Source organism: Spinacia oleracea, chromosome 2, assembly GCF_020520425.1.
Source record: "Spinacia oleracea cultivar Varoflay chromosome 2, BTI_SOV_V1, whole genome shotgun sequence".
In the NCBI taxonomy this organism is placed as follows: Eukaryota; Viridiplantae; Streptophyta; class Magnoliopsida; order Caryophyllales; family Amaranthaceae; genus Spinacia; species Spinacia oleracea.
Window position 1 is genome coordinate 26,096,338 of NC_079488.1, and position 13,041 is coordinate 26,109,378.

The 13,041-nt window shown below is 44.6% G+C and overlaps 1 protein-coding gene across 1 annotated transcript; it reads right to left on the reverse strand.

The window, feature by feature from the left end:
- Nucleotides 1–8,587: 8,587 nt before the first annotated feature.
- Nucleotides 8,588–11,240, reverse strand: LOC130466837 (uncharacterized). The gene is made up of 2 exons (XM_056835410.1): nt 9,977–11,240; nt 8,588–9,766 (listed from the first exon to the last, which is right to left on the reverse strand). The coding sequence occupies exon 1, from the start codon at nt 11,218–11,220 to the stop codon at nt 10,339–10,341; it is 882 nt and encodes a 293-aa protein (XP_056691388.1). The 5' UTR covers nt 11,221–11,240; the 3' UTR covers nt 8,588–9,766; nt 9,977–10,338.
- Nucleotides 11,241–13,041: the final 1,801 nt, after the last annotated feature.

Sequence of the window (13,041 nt, forward strand, 5' to 3'; positions counted from 1 at the left end):
CTCTCGGGAGGCATGTATAGCAAAGCTCTTCTATTTGCTCAGACAGCTGCTCAAGGTAGGACTGGTGTAGAGTCAAGCTCTCGCTCCTTACTTTCCATTTGCCGGAAATTTGATTGATGATTAGGGAAGAATCCCTGTACACTCGAAGTTTCTGGACACCCAATGCTAAGGCGGCTTCCAGGCCCATAATGCATGATTCATATTCTGCCGCATTGTTTGTGACGTTGAATTGCAGTTTTGCTGATATAGGAATGTGAGTGCCGTCTGGGGCTACTAGAATTGCTCCAACACCACACCCATTCTGATTCGAAGCACCGTCGAAATGCATTGATCAACTGTCATCACTAGTCATTAAGATTTGCTCGTCGGGTAAGTCGTAATCCTCCTCTTCTGCCTCGACGGGACAGTCGGCTAGGAAGTCTGAGACTGCTGAACCCTTGATAGACTTCTGCGAGATGTATTTGAGGTTGAATTCTACTAGCATAACCAACCACCTGGACAACCGTCCGTTGAGAGCTGGTTTTTCGAATAGATACTTGAGAGGATCCGCTTTGCTGACCATGTGTACTGTAGGTAGTAGTCTCACTGGTGACCTTGTGGGGTCTCAAGAGAGCATAGGCTAGGCTGCCTAGATGTTGTTTGTAGAGTTTTGGAATGCCAGCTTCGGCATGGATAGCCTAGGCGTTGGTGTTGAACTTGCGTACTTGCTTCGGCGTGAATAGCCTAGGCGTTGGTGTAGAACTTGTATACCTGCTTCGGCGTGGATAGCCTAGGCATTGGTATAGAATTTGTATACCTACTTTGGCGCGGATAGCCTAGGCGTTGGTGTAGAACTTGTATACCTGCTTCGGCGTGGATAGCCAGGCGTTGGTGTAGAATTTGTATACCTGCTTTGGCGTGGATAGCCTAGGCGTTGGTGTAGAAATTGAAATTTGAACTAGAGGTCCCTGGCTGAATTAGTAATGCCACTGAGGATTTTTTTGAAATTTTGACTTTATACCGGCTAGTATAGGATAGTCTCTGAATTTTGATTTTTGCACGGGCTAGTATAGGATAGCCCCCAGTTTAGAATTTTGACACTTTGTACTGTGCTTGATTTAGTATGCTTCGTCATACTCGGAGGAAGCTCGCCGAATCTTCGGTGGTTCGAGGTGCTGAGAAGGACACTTCGGACGATGAAGTGGCTGCGGTAAATGCTCCGGATGGGGGTAGTATTCCCCGGAGAGCACCCACTTTTGTTGGTACTGGTTGGAGTCCTTCCGATCTAGTATTTCGACCGGAGTTTCACTTGTCTCAGCGGCCTCGCGCTGTCTTGGTTAGTCTTGTACTGTGCTTTGAATTTGTATTTTGTACTTGTATAGGTTTTGAGCTGATTCGTTCATCTGTAGGCTGGCGGAGAGCCGTTTCGCACCTTCTGGTCCTTGGCGGAGCTTCAGAAGGCTTTTGCAGCCATCCGTGCTGACGAGGAGGCTATGGAGATCTGGTTGCAGACGGGCCTGGTTGAGCGGGGAAGTACTTCGAGGAGAACGGGGATCAAACCCCGACTATGGGCTTTGTTAGAGCGGTGGTGGGATGCCACCAACACTTTTCATATGGCATGGGGGGAGATGAGTTTGCCATGATTACGGGTCTTCCTTTTTCTGAGAGGAATGTGACCTTTGATTCGGAGCTGACGTGGCGCTCGGCCGCTGCCAGGGCCTTGCTAGGCCGCTGCCAGGGCCTTGCTCGGCCCTGTTGCTGACTTGTCAGAGGACGACACCCATGCTTCCGTGATGGTGATTGTGGATGCTATTCGTGGTGCAGGTGTGTCTGCAGAGCAGAGGGTTACGCTATTCCTCTTAGCTTTGGTGAGTAGGGTAGTGGCCCCGAGCAGGAACAGTCGGGTGCACATTAGATTCCTGTTAGTTTTGCAGGATTTGAGGGCTGTTTCGAGCTACAACTGGGGTGTTTGGCCTAGCCACCTCTTGTACGAGATGAAGTGGGCCTCCCGGACTGCGCCGGAGAGCGAGCCGAGCATGGCTGCTCTGTGGAGTGTGCTAGAGGTATTGAAGACTCCTTGTACTTTGTGCCTTGTACTTTTATGTTTGTATTTGAACTTGACTGATGTTTTGCTTGCTTTTTTGAAAGATTTGGATATATGAGCACTTTCCGACTTCGGCGCCGGATCGTACTAGAGATGCGGCTTACCCGTATGCTGCCTCTTGGATAGGAGCGGTGCGCAGGAGGGTGCCTCTGGCGGTGCGCAGGAGGTTGCCTCTGGCGGCCTCCCGCAGAGCTTGGAGAGTTCTACCTGCTGATGAGGTAATATTTTTGTACTGTTTTGCTCTTTTGTATTTGTATTTGTACAGTTGCCTGAGTTGTCTGCTTTGCAGGTGGTGTGGCGTCCTTTTGCCAACGCACCTGTACCTGCCTCGGCTGCTCGCGCCCATTTCTTGTCTGGACGGCGGGTTTTGCTCCCAGGGGTGTATCGCCACATGTGGTATCTGGGGGAGCGAGTGTCCCTTCAGCACAGTTCGGGGACTAGGTTTGTCCCCAAGGACCCACCGGAGTCCATGCTGGCGCCGGATGAAGATCTTGCCCGGTTCTATGTGAATGCTAGGGGCGATGTTGTTTGCCGCTCTTGGAGGGACTTTGAACAACGGAAGGGTAGCTATGACGACTTCCTGAGGAGGCTGGCTCCACCAGTACGCTTCGTACTGCCGGTGAGCTTTTGAACTTTGTATCTTGTATTCTTGTATTCTTGTATGATTGGATGATTGTATGATTGTATGTAGGAGGAGAAGGTTGATCCTGAGAACATTCCCCATGCTGATAGGATCCTCCGCTATGAGAACTCGGACGGGGAACAGGTGGAGGTGACCATTCCTGTAGCTTCTCCTCCGCACCGGAGATCGTATGATGTTGTACCTGAGCATTATGCCGCTGTAAGTACTGTTGCATTTTCTTGAAACTGATTGTAATCATGTATTTGGGAATTGATCTTGAATTTTGTATGCAGGCGCCTCGGGTGAGAGTGCGTCGCTGGATGCTCTTGATTGATTCTTGGAAGACGTATTGTGCCAAGCTGTCCCAGAAGCTTCCTGGCCGGGACATAGAGGTGCTCTTCTTGATTTTGAAATTTATATTCTGGAAACTCGAACTTGGATGTTGATTCTTGAAATTTGTATTTTGTATTTTGTATAGGAGCGCCGTCGAGGCCGCAGAGGTTCAGTTGATAGGGAGCCCCAGGGAGAGGCTTCCTCGAGGCGGGAGGGACCGAGTTTGGACCTAGGGCAGGGGTCCGGTGCTGGTGCTCGTCAGAGGCATTCGGATGCTGATCGGGAAGCTGCCCCTTATGTACATGTTGATCCTACCAAGCATTCGCTTGGAGGTGCAAGCAGTTCGAGGCCTTTTGTTCCTCCTCCCAGTTACTACTTCGGAGGGAGTGGTCCTCAACCTTGGGGTGCGGATTCATGGGCTTACTGGCAGGAGATAGAGAGGATGCGTCAGGCTTAGATGTTTGCGTCGTACCAGTTCATGGCGATGCCGCCGCCTCATAAGTATCCTTCTCCTTAGCAGGGAGTTCATCCTTCTCCTGGTACTCTTCGTATCTCGGAGCAAGATCCCGGTACCCCTGGAACAGAGCTGGATCGGGATCTGGAGCGCCTTAGGAGGCGAAACAGGGACAAGGAGCGTGTGGTGGACGTCACAGCTGATGATGACTCAGACTGACCCTGCATGGTAGCGAGTTCCAGCTTGCCTGGGTTGATTTTGTATAGGCTGGATTGTATTTGTATGGATTTGTATCGTTTGGAACTTGAATTTTGTATGGTTGTATGGTTTTGAACTTGAATCGGTTTGAAATATTTGAAGTTTTGGCTTTTGTATGTTTGAATTTTTGAAATTGTATGTGTTGTGTGTGCCTTGAAATTTTTAGCTATATGCATGCATGGAAAATTTGCAAAAAAATTGAAAAAAAAATAAAAAAAATTGCCCATTTTTTCGGGTCTATATACCCACTATAAGCCCCCACTTTGACTGAGGTTTTTTTGGTAAGGAAAAGTGCAAGTCAAAGTATATTCAACTTTTGCTTATGCATATGCAGACTCGACTTAGGACGCCGATCTATGATTAGAATGCTTGAATTTTGAATAATTTGCACCGAAATCTGCCCGAAGCACTGATCCGGACTGCTTGAATTTGCGCGACTTGCGTCTTTGGAATCTTGAATAATGGAGGTTTGTACTTTGCTGTGTGAAACACTAAAGAGTGTGTACTCGGAGTCATAAAAGAGGACGGTGGCCTCGTCCTTCGGTGCAGGCCCCTGCGCCTAACGCAGGACATGGCGCCTGGCGCCAGCTCGCTATCGTGCAAGCCGACTCTTGTATAAATAGGGAGTATTTCGGATCATTTCTTGCATCAATCCTTCCCTGTTATTCCTTGTATACTGCTTCCTCACGAAAAAGAAGAGAGAAAATGGCTATGTCCTTTGAAAATGCCTTGAACTCGTGGCTTGGTTTGCTAGGCAAATTGGAGAAAAGGGAGCTTGATGGCATGCATCTTGGGGTGCTCGCCTCCTTCCGGTTTGTAAAGCTGGATGTGCACTTCATTCTTGCTGCTTTGGAGGCTTGGGATCCGAATCATCATGTCTTCCGCTTTGGGAATAATGAGGTATGTCCCCTCCCTGAAGAGTTTAGCGCCATATTGGGGTTGCCCATTATGCCGGAGCCATGCATGCCCAGTGTTGAAGAACACTTTTTCTTGGGCTTTGAGAGATATTTGGGCTTGAAGCCCCCACTTTTGAGTGCTGTTGTATATGGCAGAGGGGTGGATTTGTCCCTCCTTGTCACCTACTTTGCTGGGCTTGATATTCCCAAAGTTTTCTGCTTGAGGGCCTTGAGTTTTTGTATCTTTGCTCGGTTTCTCTTTTCGAAGTAGGGGTTTGGCAATGGTGATGCCTCCCTAATAGAAATTGTAGAGCAGTTTGCTAATGGTCGGGACCCAATGCCGCTCGTGATCGGCGAAACATTGATGGGCCTTGACTTGCTGAAGTCGAACCCCTCTTCTTTGCCATCGGGAAGTCCGTTATTACTCCAAGTAAGGATCTGGAGCTTTCTTGTATGTTGAATTTGTACTTGTATTTGAATTTTGAATGTTGAAATGCATTTCTTATATACTCCCCAAGGTTTGGCTTATGGAGAGGCTCATGCTTGGGGCACCACCGGAGAACATGGAGAGCTATAATAGAAAAGGGTTCACTGTGCGGCCCATGATGTATGGCCGGCTTTCATTGGACGAGTGGCGAAGCGCACTCTCTGGGATTGAATCTTGTATAAGGTGGGTAGTTCCTTGGTGTGGAATTGCTGCCATGAGACATGCCCCTGATTCTACTGCTTTGAGGGTGCCAAGCCTCACAATACTGGTCTTCTACTCGCCTGCTTGAGTGATGAGACAGTATGGCTTGAAACAGGAGATCCCGGACTGTGCTGAAGAGAACCCGAAACCTGTTGCGCTGAATGCCAATCGTTTTGAAGTTTGGAAGCGGAATTGGGTCGCCAAACCATTCCTGAGTATTCAGTTCCCACCTAAGTCAGTTACTCTGTCTGCGGTGTACATTGTATGGATGAGAGGCCTAAGCCAGAGGGACATTTCTCTCTTCGGACCAGCTAGAGTCCGAGGTTCTAGAGCTAGACGTCATGCATCAACTGACTATGAGGAAGGTGACGGGAGTGTAGCCCATCCGGTGCTTGACCGTTCGGAGTCCAAAGGAGGTTCGTCGTCCTCCCGTCTTGGAAGGCTAGCAAGTTCCTTCTCCCGCCGCTTGGGCAAGGGGAATATTGATGATTGATTGCGGGAGGAGCCAGGGGATAGTACTCAAGGTGCCAAGACTCGAGAGCATAGTCGCACGACCCTAGATCTTTGTAGGCTAAATGTGTTTGAAATTGCATTGGAAGGAATTGTGTTTAGAATGTGTTTGGAAGATGTGTTTAGAAAATGTGTTTAGGAAGTGAAAAGGGTTTGAACTTTGCTTCACTTGATCCTGACTTTGTATTTGAATTAGCTTTGAAGGCCTTAGAGCCAAATAAATGGTTATTGTGTTAAATTCCGCTTGAACATGCTTTGCTTTGAATTGGCACATTTGGAATAAAGACAACAATTGAATTTTGAAATTTGATTTGATTTTTAGGATGCCCTTAATTGAGGAAATTTTGAATTTTTTTATTAAAGTGGTCGGGCCTCGAAATGAGGTTGTCTACATGTCCCGTTAGGGAATCAGGCCGAACGTAGTTCTGACTACCTTACAAGACTTTGAATTGGATTCTTGAATTTGAACATGGAACTTAGACATATAACTTCTTGAGTTGATCGAGGTTTGTCAGAGATCTAAATTCTGTTCCATCGACGTCTATTAGTTCGACTGCTCCCCCGGAGAGGATCTTCTTGATAATGTATGGGCCTGCCCAGTTGGGTTTGAATTTTCCCCTTGGGTCCATGGTGCTTTTGCGAAGGGCTTTTAGGACAAGCTCGCCTTCCTTGATGTTTCGAGTTCTGACCCTTTTGTTGAAATGTCTGGCCACTCGGCGCTGATAGACTTGTACATGGTGAGCGGCTTGAAGCCGACGCTCATCTAGCATGACTAGCTCGTCATATCTTGCTTGTAGCCATGCAGCTTTTGGGATTTTTCTTTCGAGGACTATCCTTAGAGAAGATATCTCCAGCTTGATAGGTTGTACTGCCTCCATTCCATATACCAATGAAAATGGAGTTGCACCAGTTGAAGTGCGAATTGAAGTGCGAATTGAAGTTCGATACCCCCACAATGCGAAATGCAGCTTCTGGGGCCAGTCCTTGTAATTGGTAGTCATTTTCACGATGATGGTCTTGACATTCTTGTTGGCTGCTTCGACTGCCCCATTGGTTTGTGGGCAAAAAGGCGAAGAGCGATGATGTTGAATCTTGTACTCGGTGAATAGATCTTCACACTCTCCTTGAAAATGGGTTCCCTGGTCACTGATAAACTCGTGAGGAACGTCGTATCTGCATATTATGTTTTTTTTGTATGAACTGGGCCACTTCCTTGGAACCCAACACTTTGAATGATCTGGCCTCGACCCATTTGGTGAAGTAGTCGATAGCAACCAGTATGAACTCATGACTCCCGGTGCCTGTTGGAGTGACTCTGCCAATGACGTCGATACCCCAGGCTGAGAATGGCCATGGTGATGATTGAGAGTATAGCAATGATGAAGGAATGTGCTTCAGATTCGCACACTTTTGGCAGGTAGGACATTTCTTGACAAAGAAGTGGCAATCCCGCTCGAGGGTAGTCCAGTAGTATTGAGCCCTGATGATCTTGAGGGCTAGCATCTTCCTGTTCATGTGGGTGCCACAGACTCCAGCATTTATGTTGTCCATGACTCTTTGAGCTTCGTGCTTTTCAACACATCGGAGGTTAGGACCGCCAAGGGACCTTTTGTATAGAATGCCGCCTTCTATGACGAAGTTGGCTGATTGCAGTCGTAGAGCCCTTTGATTCTTGCTTGAAAAGTGCGGGGGATACTCTGAATTTTGTAGATACCTTTGAATGTCTGTAAACCAAGGTTCATCTCTGTCTTGCTCGATGTCGTCAATAGCATGGACATATGCTGCTTCTTGACGTGTTTCAATTGTAAGTGGCATTTCGGCCATGCCATTTGGAATGTTGATCATTGAGGCCAGCTTTGCCAGTGCATCGGCGAATTGGTTTTTCTCTCTCGGGAGGCATGTATAGCAAAGCTCTTCTATTTGCTCAGACAGCTGCTCAAGGTAGGACTGGTGTAGAGCCAAGCTCTCACTCCTTACTTTCCATTTGTCGGAAATTTGATTGATGATTAGGGAAGAATCCCTGTACACTCGAAGATTCTGGACACCCAATGCTAAAGCGGCTTCCAGGCCCATAATGCATGATTCATATTCTGCCGCATTGTTTGTGACGTTGAATTGCAGTTTTGCTGATATAGGAATGTGAGTGTCGTCTGGGGCTACTAGAATTGCTCCAACACCACACCCATTCTGATTCGAAGCACCGTCGAAATGCATTGATCAACTGTCATCACTAGTCATTAAGATTTGCTCGTCGGGTAAGTCGTAATCCTCCTCTTCTGCCTCGACGGGACAGTCGGCTAGGAAGTCTGAGACTGCTGAACCCTTGATAGACTTCTGCGAGATGTATTTGAGGTTGAATTCTGCTAGCATAACCAACCACCTGGACAACCGTCCGTTGAGAGCTGGTTTTTCGAATAGATACTTGAGAGGATCCGCTTTGCTGACCACGTGTACTGTATGGGAGAGCATGTAGTGCCGTACTTTCTTTGTGGCCCAAACCAAGGCGATGCTGAGTTTCTCGAGCTGAGTGTATTTGGTCTCGTACTCGATCAACTTTTTTCTTATGTAGTATACGGCATTCTCCTTGCCTTCAACTTCCTGGGTGAGCATAGCCCCTACTGTTGAGTTTGTGGTTGTGAGGTAGAGCCTGAGGGGAATCCCTGACATGGCTGGCTTTAGTACTGGCGGGTCGGAAAGGTAGTCTGATATTCCAGTAGGAACACGCACAAGAGGGGGGGGGGTGAATTGTAATTAGAACTTTGATAAAGTTTCTTGCGGAACTTAAGAAACAATCAAGGAACTGAGAATAGAGAAGACAATAACAACAATTGTGAAAACTTCTTGATACTAATCAAGAAGAGAATTCTTTTATTATGGTAATGCCTCGATTACAATAATCTCTCCAACACAAGTTCCTCTCAAACTCGTGTTCCTCACAGTAATCTACTTCGATTACAACTCCTTAACTTCTCTCTCTCAGACTTAAACTCTAAGTCTAAACAGGATAACTCTATCCTTACTAATACAAAATATAATTCGTGTTTGGATAACTCTAGATATTAATAATGCTTTTGTGTGGATATAAGGAACTTAGGAACTTTGAATTAACTAGGACACAAACTGTTTTAGAAAATCTTAGACAAAACGTTTTTAGGAAAGCAAGAACTCTCAGAATGTTTGTGTACCTTAAACCAAAAACGATTTCCCTTTTATAGTGTTTATCCTTAGGGTTAGTTCCCTTCAAAACCTCAACTGCTAACTGTCAGCACTTTGGTCTCCACGTCCCTTGACTTGAGGAACAAGGGGAAGACCACTTCCCACGTTCAGCCATAAAACAGTTAGTGGTTTGACTCAATCAAACCCTAAAATATATCTTTAAAACAGATTTTATTTATTTACAAAAACTTAGGAGAATTTTTAGGAAAATAAGTTTTGCTTAAATAAAATAAAACGTAAATCTATTTTATATTAAATATGTAAAACTTATTTTTATTTATGTAAATGTTTTCCATAAAAATTGCTTCCAATAAAATAAATGACCTAATTAAATCACAAGTTCCTTGAGTACTCTATATACCATTAGCATAATTAATATTTACATAAAATTCTAAGTACAGTAGACTACCTAGACTTTATGTCTTCCCTTTGTCTGGAACTTGCAACTCAGAAGCTTCAGACGTTCCAGCTAAGGAACATTGATGAGTTCCTCTCTTGCTAATACAGGAACTCTTGGCTATGAGTCTGTAATAGTTCTTGTGGATATTCGGAACTCTTGATATGTAACTGTGTTGCTCCTCTTGTGACTTCAAACTGGAACAGATACAACTTCCAGCTCTGGAACTCCAGTGACTGTTCCAAGTGTACATCAGGAACTTCACCAGCTTATTCAAGTTCCTATCCTAATAGAAACTTGGGCATTTACCTGTTCAAAGTCATTTAGCAACCATAATCAGGAAGTTTGCAATATGTGTGTGTCATCAACCAAAACTTAGGAACAACAATATTCCCCCTTTTTGGTGATGACAACACTTGCAAACTTTTTACAAAGAGAGTAAGTACAAACAGGAACTTATACAGACTATTGTGAAACAGAACATAGAAAGATTAAAGAGAAGAAAGAAAGAAAAATAACCTTACAGAGAGATTCAGAGAGATTGATGCAGGAACTGGGATTGAGTGTGCCTTGGAAGTTTGCACCCTTGACTTCCCCCTGTTGACATCAACAAAAAGCATAGCACGAAATATAGCCATTCCAAACACAGTGCCCCACGATCAACGTTTGGCAAGTTAAGCTAGCCTCAAAGTATTAAACCAACTCATACAATAAATTGAAAGCAAGCAGTAATGATCAAGACTAGAAAGCACAGATATGTGTAACCAAGCAAGTCAAAATAAGATGGAACAAATACCCAAGTTTGAAAATTATACAAACCGAAAGCAAATTAAAAAGATTGTTCCATGGCAAAAGGTAAAAGAAACATGGGATAGGGTGATTTAGGCTTGGGATGGGGAACCAGAACCAGCAGTTTCTTCTATCACAGTCTCCTCAAAAGATTCCAGATTGTTGATCTTGGTGAGGATTGTGGCACGAGTTGCATTGGCTTGTTCTGAGTAGTGGTGAAGATCGTTTTGGAGAGTCTTGACACTTGTAACCAATGCACCTATGTGGGCCTGCATTGAGCTAATCCTGTGATCTGTTCCCTCCTGTAGTTCCACCAGACGAGCAACTGTTGCCTTTAGCTCCAATATCTGATCATCCTTTGTGTTCCAGGCACCCCCATGATCTTGAACATGTTCCTGTTCAGATGAAACACGACGAGCTTTGGACTTTGTGGAGGATCTGGGTGTCCTTTTTCTAGGCCCAACAGTTTCAGGCAGTTCCTCTTGATTCAGTGGAACAGCATCCTCCTCTATGGGCATCTCCTTGACATCCCCTTCCTCATTTATTTCCATGAAGACAGGCCCTCTTTTCTTGTTCTCCTTCATTGCCACCCTCATGCTCTTTCTTTTTCCTACACTCTTCCTGTTCCCTCGAGGTAAAGGGACCTCTATTTGTTCGAGTTCCTCCTCCTCCTCCACTTCTTCTTTAACTACAGTTCCTTCCTGATCTTCCTCATCTTGTTTCTCTTCCTTTCCAGCCCTAATGACTTTACCCTGAACCACTTTAAGATTTAATAGATGGAGCATTTCAAGTTGAAGGATTTGGGTGGATTTTAAGGGAATCACAAAGTATGGGCTAAGGTCAACTGAGAAGCTTTTGAAGATTTCTGTAAGAAGGGAGGAGTATGGAATTTTGAATTTGGGGATACAGGTGGATAAGTGTTTGATCATGATTGCAGGAAAGTTTATGGGAATTTTCCTTTCAAGACAATACATGAGACATGCATCAAACAGACTTGCTATGTTCCTTTTCTGAGTTCGAGGAACTACACCTCTCCACACAATATTAAACAGTAATTTTTGAAGAGGTGAAAAGCAGTTGTGTGAGGTGGAGGTGGATACTTTAGAATCTCCTCCAATGGAACCAACTATATCTTTCTCATCTACATTATCTATTGTCACTGTGATTTGACCTTTGAGCCACATATCAAAACCCCTATTGGGTGTACCAAACAGTTGTTCCAGATAAGAGGCATCAAATTCGATGCGAGTTCCATTCACTTTACTTGAACATACATTATCAACACATGCAAAGTTCTTGCAGAATTCTTTCATAGCTTCAGGAATTAAGGGGGATTTGGCATAGGTACTCAACAGACTTACCCACTTTTGTTGTTCAAGGATTTCCATCAATTCTTTAAATTTCGTGGCTTCACACCATGTTGAGTTGATTGCGAACCCCTCGACCAGGTTGTTTTCCTTTGCAGTGAGTTTCTTGGACCCTTTTGCTTCCCCCTGAGTTTGAGCATTCTCCTCTGTTTCCTCGATGTTTTCACCAGAAGCTTCCACTCGTCGTTTTTTGGATTTTCTTGTGGAGGATCTAGGGTTTGAGATTGGGGATTTCATTTCGATGTCAGTGTTGGTTTGTTCCCCCTGAGTGATTGCGAGCATTGGATTGTGGGATCGAAGAGGAATTGGCGATTGAATGGGTGAGGTATCCATGGGAACTGGAGATGAAGGGTTTCTCTTTCGTTTGAGGGATGTGAGATCAGTGTTGTTGCTTGTGAGAACCATGGTGGAGGTTTTTATAGGTGAAAGGAGAGGTGATGTCAGTGGAGAAGGCGTGTGGGAGAGAGAGAAAGGGGGTTGCATGGATTGATTGTGGAAAGGGAAGAGTTTCTCCTATTTATTGCCAATGGAACCGTTCCAAACATTCTTTGAATATGGGTATTCGGTTTTTAATTTAAAAAATAAATAGATAAAAATAAAAGGAAAATGTAGAAAAAAAATTGTGTTTGACTTTGACTTGCTTAATTTCGTATCTCTGACTTAACTAGTTTGAAAGGAACTGCTTACCTTGCCCATTTGAAGTGTGAGTGAATTTGCCACGATGGTAAGCTTCAACTATGTTTGCACACAAGATTTTGTGTTTGTAATAGTCTATATGTACCATGATTTTTGCTTTTGCCTTAGAGGAACTCCAATTTGGCAATTACCTTAGCTTGATCATTCCGAGTTCCATTCTCATTTTCTCATGTTTCTCTCTGTTCAAAGGCTTAGTTAAAATATCAGCAATTTGGTGATCAGTTTGGCAAAAATCTAATTTGATCAAACCTTTCTCAACATTATCTTTAAGGAAATGGTGTCTGATGTGGATGTGTTTGACTCGGGAATGATGAACCGGATCTTTTGAAATACAAATAGCACTAGTGTTATCACAATAGATAGGAACACAATCATAGATAATACCAAAATCTCTTAGCTGTTGTTTTATCCATAGAATTTGTGAGCAACAAGCTGCAGCAGCTACATACTCAGCTTCAGCTGTGGATAGAGCAACAGTGTTCTGTTTCTTGGAACCCCAAGAAACCATGCATGGACCTAGGAACTGTACCATACCTGATGTGCTTTTTCTATTCACTAAGTCACCTGCATAATCAGCATCTGCATATCCTCTTAGCTCGAAGGATCCACTTCTTGGATAGTATAGGCATAGGTCATCAGTTCCTTTGAGATATCTTAGTATTCTTTTCACCGCAGTTAGATGGGACTCCTTTGGATTTGATTGAAATCTTGCACATAGTCCTACACTAAAAG

Coding starts and splice junctions, on each gene's coding strand:
- LOC130466837 (XM_056835410.1), bottom strand. CDS start 11,220: ATGTATTGTCTTGAAAGGAAAATTCCCATAAACTTTCCTGCAATCATG.